At 41.5% G+C, this 22,738-nt stretch overlaps 1 protein-coding gene across 1 annotated transcript in view; it reads left to right on the plus strand.

The window, feature by feature from the left end:
* The first annotated feature begins 4,812 nt into the window (after positions 1-4,812).
* Positions 4,813-22,738, plus strand: part of C10H3orf49 (chromosome 10 C3orf49 homolog) — a 28,006-nt gene continuing 10,080 nt past the window's right edge. The window contains 1 exon segment of the mRNA XM_089919890.1: positions 4,813-21,599. Within this exon segment, the coding sequence (XP_089776016.1) occupies positions 21,475-21,599 (125 nt within the window). The 5' untranslated portion in view covers positions 4,813-21,474.

Below are 22,738 nucleotides of genomic sequence, written 5' to 3' on the forward strand. Positions count from 1 at the left end.
ACTTAACAGTTATTAATGGCATTATCATTGTCATCATACACCAGACTCCAAAGAGTGGTAAGCTCTTTCCCAGATGAGAACCAGTTTTTCTCTGAACCAATGTGAAGTCAAATGCAAATGAAAGTTGTTGCCCAGTCATGAATACTTGAATAACACATCTGGTCTGATCTCCTGTGTTAGAAGGATGTGTGTAGGAGTGGATCTAAGTGTAAGTTTCCACGGCCTATATCAACACTGAAATGTCATTCCATGTTTGGTAAGATTCACAAAGAACATTGCATGAGACTTCCAAATATGGCCCAGCAACCAACTCTCTTCTGAGAAAAGTATAGGGTCAGGGCCAAAAGCATTTAATCTCTACGACCAGGCATTTGGGAGTCTTTCACGTGAAATGAATTACTTGCATTCACTGGCTAGTAAGTCACTGTGATTGCATATTAAAGTCACAGCGAAGCCCTGTTGGACTGTGATGTGTTTTCCACACTAAAATGTCAACGTGGTGGGTGACCTGCCATGCAGAACACCAGGGAAGCAATTGCAATATGATATCTGGTGCCCGTGTGGCTGGAGTTGCTCAGTGCTGGACTCAGCACCGTAATCTCGAACAGGTTGATTTGGAGCAATATGCATGCTTAGGTGGCTTAACCGCATGTTGTAAAGGAAGCTGTGACCTTTCCAGTCCCATCCTGGATGTGGTATTGTGCTCTTGGGAGGAGGATAAGACAAATGTGTGTGTGTGGGGGGGGGGGAACTTGACAACAGCAGTGTTCATTCGTGTAATTACTTGAGTGTGTTCAATACCTTATAAAACCATACGGACAATGCCTCAGATATTAGTGGCCATCTATTGTTTAAAGAAAATTTTGTAAAAGTCAAGTTGCCTTGGATAAGGACCCAGTAGCATTACCAGTAAATTGTAAATGTTGAAAGTACAGCATCAGCATGAACGATTCTCTAATTTTTCACCAATTTAGAAAAGTCGTACCACATTAAAAATTTAAGGCCATGATATTCTTGTCTATCAATCCATTAGCTAAAAATGTTACAGCCTAATAACGTCATAACGATTCCATATGACATCAAAAATTAAGACAGTAATATAAATCCTGTCATTTGCAAGATATTTTACAGTTGAAAAACTACTTTTAAGTCCATTATAACATGAGAGAAAGCAGTATGAGAGAAGACAAAGCAGATATCATTTTCCCAATTTTACAGCTGAAGCAGAGAAGCAGGCGTGTAAAAGACTTAGAGCAGGGCTTCCCTGGTGGCGCAGTGATTGAGAGTCCGCCTGCCGATGCAGGGGACACGGGTTCGTGCCCTGGTCCGGGAAGATCCCACATGCCGCGGAGCGGCTGGGCCCGTGAGCCATGGCCGCTGAGCCTGCGCGTCCGGAGCCTGTGCTCCGCAACGGGAGAGGCCACAACAGTGAGAGGCCCGCGTACCGTAAAAAAAAAGGACTTAGAGCAGTAAAGTTGGGACTTAAATCCAAGCCTCTTGGCACAAAATCCACAGTTTCATCCCCCTCCCATGGTATCTGTACCTAGAGGACACCTATTCAAGTTCATTCTTGGGGCATTATCAAGCCTGAGGACCAGACCTAGTGCTTTGAAATACAAGTTAATTCTGCCAGGAAGTTGTACTGTTTCGCAACAGTATGTGTAGCCAAAATCCCCAAGAATGAAATGAAATGCTTGGCATCTTTTGACAAAAGTTACCTAAGGATCAGGCTGGGCCTGCCTGCGCACAGTGAAATGTACCAGAAGGGAAGAAATTACTCAGACAACCCAGGCTTCTTTCATTTTCCCCTGAAATGTCCTCATAATTGAGGCAAGAGTTATGTTTGGAACATGAATTGTGGGCATAATTGATCTGGTTATCTCCATGACTCTATTTGGGAACACAGTGCCACATAAAACCACCAGGCACTGATAGTCTCTGCCCCAAAGCATAAATTACCTCGAAAACGGCATCCTCTGGATCCTTGGCCGCTGCTCTGTAAATGACTGTGCCGGGGGCAGTGTCTTCTAGGATATCAATCTCAGTAGCCGCCAGAAAATGTAAAATAGACGTCCTTGAATGAGCGTCACCATCATAAGCCCAGAAGCTCCTCGTTCAATCCTGGATCTTAGATCAAACAATGCATTGTGCTTGCTCTGTGCAGATGTTTTTATAGGGTGATTCCCATTAATCATCATCATAATAATAGACATCGTTTATCAAGTGCCTGTCGTGTATCAGGTATAGAGCAAAGAGGTATATAAATTTAAGTAAAAACAATATTGAACGTTTCATGAGTGCTTATAACTGCTAAGCACTCAAAACCATTGGTGACTATTATTTCCATTATTACTGAGGATCAGAAAGAGTAAGTAACTCAAGGTTACACAGCTAATACATTATTGGGTACTATTATTGTCTGACTATTAATGTCTTTCCTTAAGTCTGCCTTCTTTCTATCCATTTTTAAAACATTGGGGACCATAAACTTACATATTTACTAGTCAAACCACTCTTCAGGGGTCAGGAACACTGGGGCAGAGGGAGACCCCTTAGTGCTGGAGGAGAGGACCCACCCCCAGAGAAGCTGCTGCACCATTTTGCCAAGGGGACAGGATTTGTGCAGCAAAGGCATCCACAGCCTGCTTGGACTCTAGTCAGCGCACTGGCTGGGGCATCCCATAAGCAAAGGTGCATGGCGTGTCCACCAGCAACCTGGCACCAGGCTCACTGATTTAGAAGTCAGAAGAGTATGAGTTCACATTGGATCTGCCCTTGAGGAGTTTATCCTCTGCTTGGAACAGGGAATAGAAGGAAACGAACATGTATTCAGCACCTCCTGTGTGCCTGGCACTAGGGTTGGCCTGTGAACACACTCTGTCAGGTGACTTTCATCAAGAAGGGACTAATATCTCAGTTTAACTACTGGGGACACTTGAGGCTCAGGCAGGATGAGTAACTGTCCCTAGTCAGTGACCATCCCCACATCTAAGCCTCAAATGCTTACGCTTTTAATAAAGAACATGGATCGTCCACACATAGCTGTTAAATATTTGACTACCTAGCAAAAGGCAGAGTTGAGAATAAATGAGAAGAGAGTGAGAAAAAGAGATTCATATGTGGTGAAAATCAAATAGAAAGGGATTGGGAGACAGAAAAAGAGAGAGAGGGAGAGAGAGAGACAGAGCACAAAAAGGACTTGATCCCTGCCTTCATGAAGCATCTAACTCAGTGACATAGACATGCTGTTCATTAAATCATCACACAAATAAAGGAATAATTTTAATACATAATAAACAGACAAATGAATAATTCTTAACAGTGAGCAAGTTACTTCACCTTTCTAAGCCTGGTGACTCATCTATGCAATGGAATGCAAATAGAACGTACCTCCAGTGCTCTCAGCATTAAATAAACTAATCCATCTGTTGCTCTTAGCATAGTGCCTGCTACATAGTGCCCTGTAAGTGGCAGTCATGTATCATTATTTTTGTTATCATTATTCACCTTATCACTCTTATAACCGTGACACTATTAGAGGACACAGGGCATGATGCCAACATACATATGTCCACAGTGTCCTTCCTTCCTCAAGAGAACAGCTCTGTACCTTGGTCTCTTTGAGCAAGGGATCCGATGAAGATGGGTGTCTCATTCACAACTGCAGTCTGGATTAAAATGGTCTGTGAGGCTGTTGCCCCTTGATCGTCTTTGGCATAAATTATCAGGGAGTAGAGAGCCACCATCTCAAAGTCCAGCTTGGGTACTCCAGTGGTGAATAATGAAAAAATTTTTTAAATGCAGAATAATGGAATGAATGACTGGCTTCCTAAAGATGTAGACAGAATATTTTAGATCTATAATTCCCACTATGAATCAGCGCTTCAAAAAAAGAAATAAAAACCTTGTATTTAAAAAGTGGAAGCAGGGACTTCCCTGGTGGTCCAGTGGTTAAGACTCTGTGCTCCCAATGCAGGGAGCCCGGTTTCAATCCCTGGTCAGGGAACTAGATCCCGCATGTCTGCATGCTGCAACTAAAGATCCCCCATGCCGCAGCTAAGACCCAGCACAGCCAAATAAATAAATATTAAAAATAAAATAAATAAAAAATGGAAGCAAGGGGATCTGATTTCTTAAAAACCTCCATGAACAGAGAATTCACGCATGTGAATTGTTTCCCCTTCATCCAGCCCACTTTTCCATGTTATTCTTCCAAATGACAAAGCTGATCACATCCCTTCGCCTACTCTAATTTGTCACAGTTTATCCTAAGCACTTTACAAATAGCTCATTCTATCCTTGCTATGGGTACTATTATTGGGTACATTTTACAGATGTAGAAATTGAGGCTTGTGGAAGTTAAGCAACTCAGCCAAGTTTTCGCAGATAGAAATACAATAGCTCTGGACTCCATCTGACGTCACACTTAAGCTCCTACTCTTTTTTTTTGCAGTACGTGGGCCTCTCACTGTTGTGGCCTCTCCCGTTGCGGAGCACAGGCTCCAGACACGCAGGCTCAGCGTCCATGGCTCACGGGCCCAGCCGCTCCGTGGCATGTGGGCTCTTCCCGGACCGGGACACGAACCCGCGTCCGCTGCATCGGCAGGCAGACTCTCAACCACTGCGCCACCAGGGAAGCCCTATGCTCCTACTTTTAATCATCAGCCTAAACTGCCTAGCACCTCAAAACTGGATAGAAAGGGATCACAAGAGTCTTTTTCCTCCCCATTCAGTCACCCCAAATCTCTTACTCTATGTTTTCCATGATTGTTTCACACTGGTTTTCAGGGGGTTTTTAATAAATTTATTTATTTATTTTTGGATGCATTGGGTCTTCGTTGCTGCGTGCAGGCTTTCTCTGTCTGCAGCCAGGGGGGACTACTCTTCGTTGCGGTGCACAGCCTTATTGTGGTGGCTTCTCTTGTTGCGGAGCACGGGCTCTAGGCACGCGGGCTTCAGTAGTTGTGACACACAGGCTCAATAGTTATGGCTCACGGGCTTAGTTGCTTCACGGCCTGTGGGATCTTCCCTGACCAGGGCTTGAACCCGTGTTCCCTGCATTGGCAGGAGGATTCTTAACCACTGCACCACCCGGGAAATCCCTCACACTGGTTTTTGAACTGCTGTCTTCAGGGATCCCCTGAGGTTGAACAACAAGAGAACTGGGTTCAAGTCCACGTCCACTATGAAATGGCTTCAAGACTTTGGCCATGACCCTTCAGGTCTCTAATTTGGATTTCTTCACCCTCACATGAAAGGCTTGTATGTTCTGTTGCTAATGTCCTTTCCATGTCTGGTCTGATATGGGTGGGTTGGGAAATTCTTGTTTCTAAAGCTTTTCTCACTGGTAAAGTTATAGAAAATAAAGATTTTATTGAGTAGCAAAACCCACTGAAAGTTTGGCCACTTGTCTTTGCATGTTCTCTGTCAAACCATGAACCCCTTGTCCATAATGATGATGGATTCTAAGGCAATTATAATAGCTTACGTGTACTAAGCACTTACTATGTACCAACTGCAAATGTTTAATTTGACTCATTTAACCCTGAAAAGAAGACAAGACCCAGTGTTATCGGTACTATTAGTATGCCCAGTTTACAAATGACGTAACTGAGGCTTAGAGAGGTCACCAAGCAAAGAACAGAGGCAAGATGTGAATCCAGGCTTTTTGCACCGAAGTCCATGCCCTTAACCACGCTGTTCCACTTCCAGTGTGTCTGCCTTCTCAGTAAGAGAATCACCGACCCTGAGTACAGAGGATCATCACGCCATCCTGCCAGCATCATGCTAACAAGGGCTAACATTTATGGAGCACTTTCTATGTGCCAGGCATTGCTCTCAGCTTTTGACATCATTTAAACATCAAAACAAACTCACAAGGAAGATAACATTATTACTCCCATTTCACAGAAGAGGCAACTGAAGTTTGGACTATATAATACAGCCAGGAAAGTCACACTGCTGGAGGAGGCAGTACTTGGACCTGACCCCTGCCAGTCTATGCCAGGGCTCTTGCACTGACCCACACCACCTCTGGTAGTTACCCCTGAGTGTTTTCCTCCCACTACCATGAGAAGTCAGTAATATATTCCTATTTGACAGCACTCCTCTACCAAACACTTATCGCAGGCTGGACACTTCATCTCTTAGATTCTCACAATTATCCCATGGAGCAAATGCTGTCAGCGACCTCATTCTACCAGTGAGGAAACCGAGGCCCAGAAATTAGATGACCAAAGTAACACAGCTAGGAAGTGACAGAGCTAAGATTTAAAGCCAGATTTAAAAAGTCTTCCTGACTCTACAACCTGTTTTCTTTCTCTCAAACTCTGATGCTTCCTGATAAGTTAATTTAATACTTTAGCCTGATTTGAAGATACATAGGATTTTCAATCTGCAATTGAGCGCAGTCTTGTTCTCAAGGACTCTTGCCCAAGAAACACAGCCCTCAACTCAGGACGGCCCTAATGGTGTGGTTCCCTCTGCTTCAGGAGCCCACGGGGGCAGCAGCTGTGTCCTTCTTACTCCCTAGCTCCTTCCACAGTATCAGGCTTTTCAACAAATACTTGCTAAATTTTTAAAAATGCAAATGCTATTCGTTACACTTTACAATGGAAGAAGACAGGAAGATGGTGTAAGTCTTCCTCTGGTTGATTACTCCTGTCCAAGGAGCAGAAGGTGCACACCCAAAGGGTAACTTGAATTCCTTTTGCCATACTGCCTGTGCAACCCCATTAAGATTACCCAATGACAGGTAGCAATTTGAAGATTACATAACCGGAGCGTACCTTGTCTCATTTCATTGATGTATCTATATAATCAGGTCACTTCAAGCTTTGTTATTGTTTCTTCAGGAGACTAGTTTGGCTTTGAATTTCTTTCTTTCTTTTTTTCTTTTTTTTTTTGGTTTGACTGCCTGCCCAGTCACCCCTCCCAAGTCTTTTGCAAACCAAACAAGCATATATCCTGCAAGGAAGGAAGTTCAACAAAGGATAATGATATGCTAAACCTCACATAAAACAGTATATCCCCTTTTATAGAGTGATGTTGTAAAAACATATTCACTCATTTAGTTGTGCCTTTATCTGTAGATTTATTTCCATGCTATGAAACTGTTTCATGATTGAAATGTTTCTAAAGCTATCTAGAGCTGGTGTATGACATAATTGTGGTAATGTGACAATCTTTCTTTGTTCTCTGTAATTTAACTACACTAGCGCTGAATATTGAAGTATAAATATATTTATTATAGTAACATGTATGGTGTTAATTGCTCCTTATGGCCAAGCACTAAATGGCATTTTACATACATTATCTCATGGGATCTTCTTACCAATCCCTGAGTGAGGTGGTATTATTATTATTAATCTCTTTATACAGAAAAGAAAACCAAAGTGCAGAAAAGTAATTTTCCCAAGGTCACATTGCTACTAACTGGAGGGGCTTTGATTCAAACCTAGGTTTCTTGAACCACAAAACCTATGCTTAGAACAGCTGTGATTCACTTTTTCACCAAAAACAAAACAATAAGCAAACTACTGAACAATCTTTGTGTCTTTTGAGGTTTAGACTTATAACAAAAATCAAATTAAGAACAAGCATTAGATAGCATTTTGCACCTAACTGAGGTTGGAAGCAAATGTAAAATCTGACAATACCAAGGTTTGGCAAGGATATTCAATTAGCCACCTAGTGGATATCCTTTGCCTCCCTCTAGTCTGTTCTCCTTACAGCAGCTAGAGTAGTCTTTTTCAAATGTAAGCAAGTCATATATCTTTTCTGCACAATTCCCCAAAGTTTTCTTAGATGTGGGATGTGGACTTAATGTCCCTACTTCTTTACCCTTCCCTATCTTCAAGTCCTTTGCCATGTGATTTTACAGTTCCTTCTATTAGAAGCAGTGTCTGTATCTCCACACCATGGCATGGACATACGACTTGCTTTAACCCATGGGATGTGAGCAGACATAGGTCTTGAAATGTACATTTGGGCTTGGGCATGTCCTCAGTGTTAAAGTATGGTGAGAGGCAGGAAAAACAGAGCCTGAACCCAACATATAGCCTGGAGACAAACCAGGCTAGATCAGCTAACCACAGGCCAACCCACAGATACATGAGCCAGAAACAAATGCTTACTGTTGTGTGCCACTGAGTTTTGAGGTGCTTTGTTACACAGCATTGTTGCAGCTGTAGTTAAATGATGCCCCACCTTACTGAGAATACCTCTAAAATCCTAGCCATTCCCCATAAGATTTACAGTCCTTCCTATGTGACCACTCCCCTTGCTCACTCCCCTCGGCCACAGTAACTGCTTGCGGTTTTTTGAAAGCATCTTACTGTGCTTTACAGAGTATTTTATATCACTTGATCCTCCTAACAACCCGATGAAATTATGAAGGAATACAGTACCATTATCCCACTTTGCAGATGTGACAACTGTAGATCCAAACCTTGCACAAGGTGCTACAGCTATTTAATGATAGCATTGGGGCCAGCAATCTGTCCACTAACCTTTGCATTACCCCACAGGATTTTATCTATTTTCCTTTTAGGATATTTTAATAGCATGTAAACAACTATATTCTAAACAGTGAATTTTAAAAATTAAGATGAGGATGCACTGTGTCCCCGTATACAAATTGAGACTGGTGTGACCACTTAACTAATTGCGCAGTAACCTCGGGGGTCACCAGCATCTCCCCTAACACTGTCTGACAGTGTGTATTTCCTCACATCTTTATAATACTAGGTATTATCAAACTTTATTAACTTTGCCAGTCTGTTAGGCATAAAGCTATCTTTATTAAGCTCAAAACTGTGTATATTCATTCTGAATTTACTTACAACTTTTGGTGATCTTTTTCAGTTTCTACAGGAGAAAGTCTAATCCACTTAGCAAAGCTTTCATTCACTCACTGAAATTTGACTGAGCACCTACTATGTGTCAGGTACTATGATAGGCACTGGGCACCAAAGATCAATTAAGACCAGGCACTTGTCCTCAAGAAACCCACCATCTAGTTGAGGAGATAAATACCTGCACAGTGAACGATAATGCCGTGTCATAAGAGGAGTGATAAAACCTGTGGTGGACATTTGTTGTCTACCACCTAATCTTTTCTCATCCTTGCTTCAAGGGTCCCATTTTTAGTACAGATTTGCATTGCAATTCCACCTCTTTCTCTACTGGTCTTAGTGGGGCTGTGTTCCCAACCAAGGTGAAAGGCAGTAACCCAACTTTAAGTCAATCATCGTATCTCATTCCACTGGCCTTAGTGGTTGGTTCAGAGTGAACACGTGACCCAAACCAGTCCAATCAGATTGAATCTCAGGACTTTTTAATGGAATGCTGGGAAATGACCCTGGAAGATATAGCCCTGGGATTTGTTGGTAGCCATCTTGCAGCCATGTTGGAGGGAGGCTTCCTGAGAATGTAACCATATAGAGAAAACCAGAGAGAAACCGAGTCCTCTTCACATTGTTTGAATCATGGATCAAGCTGCACCTAAAGTAATATTAGATCTACTTTCTTAAAGAGTTCATATTTTAAGGAAGTTCTTTTTCCTCTTAAGTCATTTTGGGTTGGGTTCCTGTTATTTTCAACTGGAAAAATGCTAACTGATGCACAGAGGAGAAGAAGCTAACACTGGCTGTGGCTTTCAAGGATGGCGAACTGGAGAAGGGGAAGCCTGGTTGAATCTTAAACTATGGGAGGCAAAGGAGATCAAGACAATGCAAGCCAAGGAGACAGTGTATATTAGGGAAACTGCTTGCTGAGCAGTAAGGCTTGAGATGCACAGACCCTTCAGGATGTGATTCCACCTACGTTTTCATGACTCACCTCTGGCCATTTCCTCCTCACACTCTTCGAGCCGTACGAATACTTGGTCTTTAAGAAATGCCATATTTTTATACTTCTAGGCTTTCGCTAATGCTGTTTCCTCTGATGTAATGCCCTTTCCCTTGAGTCCTCTAGAAGGAATGTTAGCTCCTTGACAAAGGTTATCCCAAGCTTTCTCAGTTTGGATTTCTCCTGAGTTATGACTGCTCTTTGTGTCAACGTCTGTCTGGCCCACATCATCATTATAGTAGCATGACTAACACTGATAGAGACCTGACTGACTACCAAGCACTAGCCAAGCACTTTATGTATTTAATAGTGCCTATGAGGCACCTGTTGTTTTCATCCATATTTCATAAATGACAAATCCATATTTTATAGGTGACAAAAATCAGAACAGACAAGTTAATTCATTTTGCCCAGAGTGATACATACAAAACCAGTATCTGAACGCAGGCAGTTTGGCTCCACAGTCCATACTCTTACCCACTGTCTCATGCTGCCTCTCCTGATTCACTACAGCTGGTCATTTAGCTATCCGTTCACCCTCTCGGTTTCAGAGCCTCTTAAAGCCAGGAGCCAATGCAGATGCCCCTACATAATAAGTAAGGCTCTTTGGTGGAAATCACACATTTCTCTTTAGGACTCTATGACCCCCCCCCCAGCACAGCAAACAACATGCGCTTCATGTTCATATGGGTCCCCTTGCTCCTGAGTCCTATGGGGGGTGATGCAGAGGGGTCCATGTGAATGGTATGCGTGCAGTGACTTTGCATCATATTTGAGGAAGCTTGAGCTTAGGAAACCCAAACCTTGTAAAATGAGCAGTAAGCCTGCCTGAACTTTGCTCCAGAGGGGTAAATTAGCTTTATTATACTGGCTGCTAAACAAGACTTTCTAACATGGCTCACAGACGCTGTAGGATCTACCCAGCGCTACCGCCACCTCCTTTACAGCCTAGTCTCTCTTTTTTTTTTTTTTGGTCACGAATGGACTTTTATTTTTTTTAATTTATTATTTATTTATTTTTTTACATCTTTATTGGAGTATAATTGCTTTACAACTGTGTGTTAGTTTCTGCTTTATAACAAAGTGGATCAGTTATACATATACGTATGTTCCCATATCTCCTCCCTCTTGAGTCTCCCTCCCTCCTAGTCTCTCTTTCTACTCCCCCTTCAGCTCCTGTCATTTGGGCCTCTTCTCAGTCCCTTCTCTCCACTATATTCTTTCTTGCTACAGGGCCTTTGCACTTGCTGTTCTCGCTACTTGGAGTTCTCTCTCTCTCTCTGTTTAATTCCTATTCATTCTGAAGATTGCTTCTCATGTAGTTCTTCCTCAGGGAAGCCTGACTAAGTCACATGTCCCATTTAAGTGCTCTCACAGACCGGTTGGCCTCTTTTCCATGCCTCCTATTACACTTACAATGTTATACTTCTGTGAGTATTTACTTGACTAGTATATTTCCCTATGAAGCAGTAAACACCATGAGGGCAAGGACAATGTTCCGTGAGAGCCCCACTGCCTTGCCCTGTGTCTAAGGATGTCCTCAGTAGACACCTGTAAAATAAGTGCATCTTGGATTTTTCCAGCAACTGATACATAATGGGGTCCCAAAGCAGCCATTACCTTCGCTTACAAGATGTATAGGAATGCAAGGGACCCTGGAGAACTATCTCCTAGGCAGGGTTGGTCTTTTTCTTTCCTTTCCTTTTCTTTTTTTTTTTTTTTTGGTTTCCAAACTTGTTTATAAATGTGTACAGATGCTAAGTGTCCTGCCCCCATTCCATCCATACCCACCTCTACGTGCAGAAGGCTACTTACTGAGAGCATTTCCAGCTCTGCCAGGGTGGCAGCATGGCCTGTGCTCAGGGAGAGCCAGAGTGCCAGAGAGTTCATGGCCCTGGATGCAGCCCTCCACTGGTGGCCGACAGGGACCTGGTGGTTAAACAGCTCAACCTCTTCACCCTTGGTAACTCGAGATGTGCTTCTGCATTGGGTGCTTGAGTCCCAGTGGGACTGAGCTCTGGTTGCCCTCACGGCTTACATGCTTGATGACGCGCCTTTTTATTAGCTGCCTTCCACTTCTCATTTCGTTATCCCCCTACTGGAGCTTTCTGGGATCACCTCCCAAATAAATCTACTTGCACTGGAACCCTTCTCTTGGGTTCTGCTTGCAGAAGAACCAAACTAAGAGCATGTGATATAACCATTTTTAAAAATGTACAGCAAAGCATAAAGATTATTGCAGTGGCCATCCACAGTAAGAAAAGAACAGGAGGGGACCAGGAGGATGCTGTGCATACACTAGTCTTGTATCACCTTTGAGAAACTCTCTTCACGATCTCTGTTCCAATTATCCTGACCTGCTTTCCATTTCTCTTGATCATCTCTGGATAATTATATAAATTGTTTCTAAAATACTTTTTGCTTCCCCAAATTCTACCCATTCTTTTGTTCCCTCTTAGATACCACTTCCTTCAGAAAGCCTGCCCTGACCTGCCCAGGTTAGATTAGATACTCCTCAGTGTTTCCATGTCACGCCATCATGACATTGGACACATTGTGTTATAATTTCCTTTCACTTGTGTGACTCCCCGGGAAACCACAAACTTTAACTGCAAGGAATGTATCTATTTTGGACACTAAATAAGAGTACCTGATATGCATTTGTTGAATGAATAATAACTAATATTAATGACCATTTATAGGATATTCTTTCACATGAATTTTTTTCATTTACTCCTCACAATAGCTCTGGAGCAAGGGGTAGTATTATTATCACTTCCATGTCACACATAAGAAAACTAAGGCACAGAAAGTCCAACTGGCCTAAAATTACACAGCTAATAAGTGGTAGAGTCAGGATTTGAACCCCAAACTTGATGGATCCAAATCACGTATTCTTAAATGATAGAGATGAGTTCATGATTCAGAGTGAAGTCCTTTGGGGTAAAAATTGGGAAAGGTAAAAGTCCTCAGAATTTCAAATTTTGAGAAGGCCCTCACCAAACTACTACTAGTTCTGGGGAGAAAAGAGAGGGACCACATCAGAAATGGACTTTTGAACCAAGCAGACCTTGACTTACATCCCAGGTCTGGCTCTTACTGGTCACGTGACCACTTGGGCAAGCAACTCACCTCCTCTGAAGCTGGAAGTCAACTGCTGTTTGATTAGAAGCCTCTTTGGCTGAACTAAGCCAGGGAGCAGATCACTGTATTTAAGAGATAAGTGATTTAGATTATTGGCCATTATTTTAACAAAGATTTGCCATTTACTGTCATGGGAAACGTAGGATTTCTTTTTACATCAACTCATTATAAGTTTTATTAGACAGGATGCATGAAATGTGAGTAAAAATAGTTTCCTAAATGACACTATTCCATACAACTCCTATCTAGCCCTGCAGTGCCAGGAAATTACTCAGTGCTCGAAGTCACAATACATTCAGAGACAAAAGCCATTATACTCCCTACTGGGCTGGCCCACTTCAACTCTGTTTTTCTATCTTTCCTGCTTTCCCTCTCTTTTATTTGTTCTCTGCTGCCCTTGAATTTCAGCTGGGCCTCTTCTTTACGGTGAAGATTTTAGCTAAGGTAGACTAAGGCTAGACTCTCAACTTCTTTGGAAAGAGGAAGGAATAAGACAGTGCCCTGAATTCAGGTCCTGTTGCCTCTCCACTCTCAAATTAAAATTCTGTTCCAATTTAGTTGGTCAAGCAATTATCAAGTGCTAGGGAGTGGACCAGGTATTGTTGTATTGTTATTTTTTTGAAATGAACAACAAAACTTAAAAGACATTGCAGTGGTCATTCACAGTAAGAGAATATGTATATGAATGCTCTCATACAATGATGAATAGGGCTTTTTACCTGCTTCTTCTCTCCCACACCAGGCACTCCCAGCCTAATAGCAGGTGTGATGTCTCCAGGAAGAGGAAGGAAGCCGTTTCAGTGCCTTGCCCATGTTCCTTTTTCCCTTCAGCTCTTAGCATTTCAGGGCACTCAAGCCCAGTTCTGTCTGCCAGCCCCTGCGCCTTGTCTGATGGCGCCCTCTAACTCTGAAGTGCTGGAGAATTAATGCTTCTCTCTCTCTTTTTCTTTTTTTTTTCTTTTGTCTCCATCCAAGGAGACTTTCTTGACTCAGTTATTTCATGAATCTGTTTCTGAATATGTTGGCAAGGTTTTCTCCAGTCATAGATACTCCACCATGCTCTTTCGTATATCAACAAATTCTCTTCTGCTTCCAAATGTGTCCTTTAGGTCACAATTAAGAAATGATCTGAAAATTTCAGAAGCATGAAATTTGTAAATGGAAAACTTTAAACTTCTGCTCATCACTTTTCCTCTGGAACAGCATTTCGAAGTCTTATTCAGAATTTTTTTCTCCATAGCTGAAATTTGCACTCCATGAGGGATATATGTGTGTGCTGGGGTGGGGGGATTGTGGTTATTTAGCAAAGTATGGTGCTTGAGGGTTGTGATAGAATAATGGCCTCACCCAAAGATGCCCACTTCCTATTCCCCAGAACCTCTGAATATGTTACCTTACATGGCAAAAGGGACCTTGCCAGAGTGATTAAGTTAGGGATCTTGAGATGGGGAGATGATCCTGGGTTATCTGGATGAGACCAATATAGTCCCAAGGGTCCTTAAAAGTGGAAGAAGGAGGCAGAAAAAGAGAATCAGAAGGAGGTATGATGAATGTCAATACTTTGATGTTAGCCCAGTGAGACCTGTGTCAGAGTGCTAACTGCAGAACTGTGAGGTCATAAATCTATGCTGTCTTAGTCACCACCAAGTTTGTGGTAATCTGTTACAGCAGCAAAAGAAAACTAATACGGGGGCTATTTAGATTATGTTAGAAAATACTGATACGCACATTTTACATGATTGAGCAACTCGGAGCAGAGGTGACAATGTGCTAAAGCTGAAATCAGGTAACACCATGTTTTTTCTCAAAATCCTATAATAGCTTTTCATCTCGCACAGAGTGAAAGCCAAGTTCATATGCTGGCCTCCAAGCCCCACATGATAGGTGTCTCCATTTATTATCTGGCCTCATATTCCTCTACGCTTGCCTTCACTCCCTTCTGCTCAAGCCACACAAGCCTTTCTGTTCCTTAGACATATCAAGCAGGTCCTGCCTCAGGGCCTTTGCCTTGACCATACTCCCTGTCCAAAAGCATCTTCCCTGGATAGCCACATTTCCCGTTTACTCACTTCCTTTAGGACTCTGATATGATGGGGCCAAGAACAGTGTCTGGCCATAGTAGGCCCTTAATAAATATTTGTTGAATGAATAAATGAATAAAATGATTCCTTTTTGCTAACTGAAGTAGCTCAGTTAGATACTACTGACCTACTTATCAAGACCTTATTATTTTGTGACACTGTATGCATTAGAAAATTTACAATTACATGTCATTTCATTGGTTCAGATTTTCTATTCAATTCTACAGGTTGGGCCATGTCAACAGTGCATTTCTGCGTTTGACGATGCCTCTTTGCCATCACATTAAAGAATGAATTGATTTTAGGTTCTTCAGTATATTTTTATGTGCTGAGAAACTTAGGAATACTAAGTTTCCCACTAAAGGTGTATTCTGAAAAACAGCTCAATACCTTGAATATATAATAATTTCTAGGAAAGAGGACAATTATTTTAGGAGCATATCAACACATCCATCAAATTGTTATTTAAATAAGTAGAGTTGGCATTTCCAGTCAGAATAATTACAAAATGAATGCTCCATTTTGTGAAATTACATCAGTAACTCGAAATAAAAAGTATAAAAATAGTGGTAGGCCCATAGCTGGATCATAGGGAGAAATAGTGAAAAATTACTGAAAGCTATTTTAAAATCCTGGCATGTGACTTCATAGAATGATGGAGATTGAAGAGCCTACATATTTGTACCCAAGGACAAGAGAAGATGTGAAAAACAACTGGTTGAATTCTTTTAGTGAAAATTGTAATATAATGTCCAACACCTGGGCGTAGGACATAAGGGAGTAGTGGGGACTGTGGTGAAACTGAAAGCTTGTTTCAGGGCAGCCACTACTCAACTCATGGGAATGTATGCTGAGTTGCCAGATCTTCTTATTTTTTGTGAGGATCCTAAAATGGAGATTTTTATGTAAACTCTTCTAATATTCAAAACATGCTGGACACCAAATGCATCTGAGAGTCTATAGTTTGTGACCCCAGGTTTAAGATAAAAATCTTCACCCAAACACACAAAAATAGCAAAACAGAACAAATTAATAAAGTCTTTCTTAGACTTCATTAGATCCTGACTTTACTAAATGTCCCACCTGCTGAGTTGATGTGATCAATTCATCTGTAATTTCAATTTCAAAAAGAGAGATGCATATATAAGACAGGAGTAGTGGATTCAAGTAGAGTATTCCATACCTTAAGAAAAATTCCGTTTACAGAATTTCGAGGACTACAGAACAGCCCTGTCTAATATGTAATTTAAAATTTTCTAGTAACTACTTTGTTAAAAGTTTTTTTATTAAGGTGAAATTAATTTTGATACTATATTCTATTTAACTCAATGGATTCAAAATATCATCACTAAAATATATAATCAGTATTTTTAAATATTAATAATATATTTTATATTCTTTTATTCACTTTAAGTCTTCAAAATCCAGTATGTATTTTACACTTAAACTGCATCTCAGTTCAGACTAGCCATATTCAAGTGGTTAATGACCATGAGTGGATGGTGGTTACCATATTGAGGAGCACAGCTATAGAAGTTCATTGTTGTTTTTCCAAATATTATTATTCATCTTTATTGGAAGTATCAAGTCTAATCATGGCTAACTAAGAAGCTGGAAATTATCTTAGAGAACTTTTTCAGTTTTAAGACACCCATCATTTATTCTTAGAATTTTAACATATCTTACATGACTTTTTGTTGGCAATAATAACAGTTTGGCTTTTATCCTGTTCCAGAGGCAACTGATTCTAAAGCAAATAGCTAAATTCATCAATTGAGTTTTTTTTAATGAAATCAACCCATGCAACAGTGAGGGGAAAAAAATCACTTATACAAATGTCTTGGTATTATGCATTCAAAATTTGGATAATTAATTTTTAAATTCTTGGGTTTTATTTTTTTAGTTTAATGTAATACATACTCATTTTTAAAAAAATCAAACAACGCCGCAACTACTGAAGCCTGCGCGCCTAGAGCCCGTGCTCTGCAACAAGAGAAGCCACCTCGATGAGAAGCCCGCGCACCGCAACGAAGAGTAGCCCTCACTCGCTGCAACTAGAGAAAGCCCGCGTGCAGCAACAAAGACCCAACGCAGCCAAAAATAAATAAATAAATAGATGTCTTTTTTTTAATTATAAAAAGAAAAGTTATAGGATATGAGTCTAAAGTTATAGATACCAACCTGGGGCAGCAACCAACACAAAAAGCAAATGAAAACAAGGCATCATTTCTTGAAAAGCCACTTGCTTCAGCCCGAGCCTTCACTGACCACTAGGGAGTGGCACCTCTTGGTAAGGAGTCCTCTGGTGAAACATTCTGTCTCTGGGCGCCCAGTATACACCTCCTCGTGGCACAGTTCTTGCTAAGTGATCTGTAAAGTGACACCCTCTTCTCTCAAATGGGCAAAAGCTCCAGTAAGAAGATTTTCTTGAGCAAAGAGAAAAAGTCCCCGATTTTCCCCTATATGCAAAGGCCTCCCAAACCCTGGTAAATCTGGGGTGGCCAGAATTAGTGAGGACTCTTCATTCATTTTCAAAAGGATTCAGTTTTTAAATGACTCCACTAAGACACGTTGTCCTGCCTTGTTCTATGTGTTTATCACTCCAAGATTTGGCATAAGACTGAATGGAGAGTTTACATTAAAAGATCTCTGGGGCCAGCAAATAGGTGACCCACAGGCTAAATAGGACTTGCGGGCCACATTTTTTTTTTTTTTTTTAAAGTTATCTCTTTATTTATTTATTTTTGGCTGCGCTGGGTCTTCGTTACTTCACACGGGCTTTCTCTAGTTATGTTGAGTGTGGGCTACTCTTTGTTGCCGTGCACGGGCTTCTCATTGCAGTGGCTTCTCGTGTCTCAGAGCACGGGCTCTAGGCTTGCAGGCTCAGTAGTTGTGGCGCATGGGCTTAGTTTCTCCATGGCATGTGGGATCTTCCTGGACCAGGGCTCGAACCCGTGTCCCTTGCATTGGCAGGTGGATTCTTAACCACTGTACCACCAGGGAAGCCCGCGGGCCACATTTTTAAATGCATGAAGAGCCTTCACAATTTGAACTCCAAGAGCATTTGATTGGTCCAGCACCCTACAGTTTACCACAGTTGCTGCGCCTCCTTGTTACACCCCGCAGCTTCTCACATTTACCTGTCTCGGCCCATGAGCATTCATGTTTGCAATCCCAGACTCAGTGGTTCAATCAATTGCTATCTGAATAGGAGTCACATGTTGTTATGGTTACCTAAATAGGATTATGTGATCTCAGGTATGTTCAATGGAAGGATGATGTTAAGAACAAGGGAGATTGTGTTTTGACCAAGCTTTGCCCTGCTCTGGCTTTTTAGAGGGACATTTACAAATGTCTAGGGAATGACTGTATGGGTTTTACTCCAAGCCATATCCCGTGAAGGACGGTGGAAAAGAAAAGTAGCCATATGGGGGACTCTTGAATCAGTGCACTTCTCTCTAGCGCCATTACCCACTATTTAGTTAAACCACTCCAATCTCAGACTCGAGCTACTGGAACAAGCTAACTTCCCAGTCTAGTATCTCCCTCTGTCTTCTCACCACACCCCACACCCGGTTCATTTCAGCATGCTCCCTCCTAAATATTTCCAGATTCGCTAAACGTCTGTCTCACTCCACGCCTGACCACCAGCATCTCCATCCTTGACCGATTACCTCTTCAGCCACCATACTTCTTCCTCTCCAATGCATTTTCCAAGCGGCACACAGCAATCTTTTTTAACACACAAACATTAACGTTGCCTTCCTTTGTCACCTGTGTTCACCCTCACTACCTTGGTCCCCTTCCTGTCCTCAAACATGACCTAGTTCCCACCTACCTCAGAACTTTTGCTCTGGTAATTTTCCATCTGTGGAATACTTTTCTTTGGAGCACAGATCTGACCATAGTTTGTGTCCTTTTTCGATGTGGCATGTCTTACCTCAAATGTCACTTCTTGGAAGTGAAGCCCTTATTGATCACTCTGGCAGAAGCATTCACTTTCTGTCACTTTCTACAGTGTTCTCCTAGTTTTTTCATAGCATTCCTTATCAGTGTCTGAAACGTTGTATCAATTTATTAATAAGTTTGGTATCTGTGTCCTCCACTAGAGTGTCAGTCCTGGACAGGGATTCTAGTTGCTTTGTCCAGCGCTGGATCCTCACTGCCCAGAACAAATATGTACTGACTAGCTCCTGTAACCAAGCAGGACCCCATGAGGCTTTCCCAGAATAGAACCCCACCTGCTTTTGGTCTGTAGAAAAACTTTAAAGGATAAATTTAATCAGAGAAGTGAGAAAATGGGGAAAGAAAGGAACACAGTCAAGCAAGACAAAATAATAATACTTTGGCCATTAAACAAAGTCAAGGACCTTTAGTTCTTCCCCAAGGTCTATAGATGATATTCTAAGCCATGTCCTTTGAGCTGTTCTGCAGATACTGAAACCCACCCCCCAGGTGGAAGAAGTTAATTGTATGCTGCCCACAAGCACGTTGACCCCAGAGCTCTCACCGCAACTAGAGAAAGCCCGTGCACAGCAACGAAGACCCAAAAACAAACAAATAAATGAATTTATTTATTTTTAGAAATTTAAAAAATAAAAAAGCTGTTTACCCTCATATCCTTCTCCTTAGCCCTTCCTGTTTCGTTGTCTGTCTTCTATACAGCAGATTTTTCTCACCTATTGTATGAAGAAATTGTGATGTATATTTTCATGTAATTTGATTTTTGGAATTCTGTCACCTTATGTGGTGAGTTCTTCCAAAATGTAATTTTTTTCCAATTAAAAATATTCATGGAGACAGAAATGTTATTAGGAGTTATTGTTTAGTGGGCATAGAGTTTCAGTTTTGCAAGATAAAAAACGTTCTGGAGACGGTGGTGCTGATGGTTGCCCAACAGCGTGAACATACTTCCTGCCACTGAGCTGTACACTTCAAAATGGTAAATTTTATATGATGTCTATTTTACCACAATTAAAATTTTTTTTTAATTTTCTATTTTTAAAATTTTAATGATTGAAAAACCCTACTAGGGATTTCCCTGGCAGTTCAGTGGTAAAGTCTAGGAGCTTCCACAGGGATTCCAGTTGTCTTGCTCAACGCTGGATCCTCACTGCCCAGAATAAATATGGATTGACTAGCTCCTGCAGGGGGCATGGGTTTGATCCCTGGTCGAGGAATTAAGATCCCGCATGCCGCGCTGCACGCCAAAACAAAACAAAACAAAAACTCTAATTACTTTCCATTATTCTGAAGAGCCAGACCAAAATCTTTCAATTGTTCTGTAGGATCCAGCAGGTTTGGCCCTGCCTATCTCTCCAGCTCCCCAGATACATACATCTCTTTGCTGCAGCCACCCTGACTATCTTGTAAATTTTCAAAGACATCAGACTCCTACCACCTCAGGGCTTTGGTACGTGCTGATTCATCTGCCTGGAGCAGACAGATCCTCGCAAGTAACTCTTTTATCTTGTTGAGCTCTCCGGCCCAATGATCTTATCAGGCAGAACTACTGCATTAAAATCTGCATTTTAATAAGATCCCCAGGTAATTTCCGTGCACACGAAAGTCTGAGAAGCCAGCTCCAGATGACTGATGAGCGCAAACACAGCAAACTGAGTAATCCTTGCATCTCCCAACACTTTTCTAGAGTTTTCCTTCTTAGCTTCTAGTTAAGTTCAGACTGAAAAACTCAAAGCACCAGAGAAGGATGGGAATAAATCCTAGTGTCTGCTGCCACCTTGTGGTGGGAAGTTCAAACCCAGCCAGAATTTGCTCTTCTCCGGGAAATTAGCAAATGTTAAAGGGAGCGGTAGACTCAACTTTCTCAGCCACGTGTGTTGAGAGATCACTACAAAATACGAGATATAATAAGATCGCCCTTGGAAGTGAACTGTGAGAAGGCCAAATAAAAACCTGACAGAGAGAGTATTCATCAGCTCTACTTGAAAAATCTAACAAAAGCTGGGATCATTGGAATTCCTATTGGTTCCGGTTCTACCCTCTTAGGAATTCAAACATGCACACCTGACTGTGATAATCAATTGGTGTGTGATTATTTTATTACCAACCCAAATGGCAGTGGTTAGACAATCAGGTCACCTGTTCTGCCTCTGCCTTGCCCAGAAGTTCACAACAGAAAAGGGAATTTCCCACCGCTCTGTCAAATGCATCACTGGCGACCTCTGTGAAGTGGTAAACAGGGCCTGTCCAACAAATGATGTCTCTAACACCTTAAAGGGAATCAGGAAGCAATTCCAAAAATTTCCTACGTACTTTACTCCAAACAGCCCAGAAGTTAAAAGCGCCTCAGTCACTCACTGCATGATTTTGTTTTGAAGTTTGTGAGCTCAAGAGCTAAAGAAATCCAAAACAGCTACCACAGGTGAAGTTGATAGCAATGGACCATCCCCACCTGTATACACCAGAGCCCTTTAAGGTTGCTTACGGAAGAGTTGGCCGGTACCGAAGATTTCAGCAACCCAGAAAGAGAAATGGCTCATTCAAAAGGAAGGGGATTGAAAGGTAGGAAACTGGGACTCATTTTCTTCTCTCTTGAGTGAGATTCTTTGGATTTTGCATTGACCAGTATTCACCGTGATGATTAGAAAAGGCAGCATCTCTTTTTAAGCGTTGCATTCAGAAATGAAGGCTCTGTATGGATTAGAGGAAGAGGAGACAGCATTTATACACTGGATCAGAGAACCTAGTGCCACAACGGAAGCTTCATTTTGTGATTAGAAAAGTCTTCATTGTAATGGGGAAAACCTTTCCTTTCTACCTGAATTTGAGTTTTAATATTGCATATTATACTAAAATAAGCAGACAGTAAGTTAATATGTCAGTCTCACAATTTTAGACAGCAAATACTATTATTTTGAAAATTCAATAGTGCATTTTTCAAGATGAGTCCATAAGCAATGCTCTTTCTGTTCCCTTTTCCAGCAATTTTGGCTGCTGAAATACATACTAATTGTATTTCACCCAAGTGCATGCTTTTTAATGTAACCTAAAAACTGTCTTATACCTAATTTTTCTTGCCAATGGCAAAACCATGAAGACAAGCATGAAATACTCCAAAAATAATACATTTTAATTTGGAAAGTCAGTGAGATGAATTATTTTCCAATTTTGAGGGCAGGGTGTCTTCTTTCTTACCAGGTTCATGAGCAGTAGCTTAGATAGATAGAAATGAGGTGTTTTCATGAGACCTGAAGCCTCAAAGATCAGACTTCTGAACTTCCACAGGCAAAATGAAATTATGCAGAGATTTCCACTTTCAGTAAGAAACAGGGGTTAAAAGGAGAGGCAGCACAACCAAATAAATTCACAACCAACCAAGATACTTAAAAGCTTAGGAAAGAAAGGATTCTTTTCATAACAGCAATGGCAGCAGTTCTATCCTAGGCTCTGGAGCAAAATTACATTTGTTAATTATGTTATAAATAGACTGGGAATAAGGGTGGAGGGATGGGAATGGGAGAGGCATTCTAGAGATTCAGAAACTGCCTAGGTCGGGGCTTTTTATTTGAGGGGGTGCATGGACAGCCTTGGGGGTTCCTGAACCTCCTGAATTGTATTTCCATGTGTATGTGTGTTTATGGTAGTAGAAACAGATGGCTTTATTAAAAGATTCTCAGAAGGGTCCATAGGAAATCAGTCTT

The sequence above is a fragment of the Delphinapterus leucas genome, chromosome 10, assembly GCF_059928025.1.
Source record: "Delphinapterus leucas isolate spDelLeu-1000000601 "Yukka" chromosome 10, BTC_Dleu_Yukka2, whole genome shotgun sequence".
NCBI lineage: Eukaryota > Metazoa > Chordata > Mammalia > Artiodactyla > Monodontidae > Delphinapterus > Delphinapterus leucas.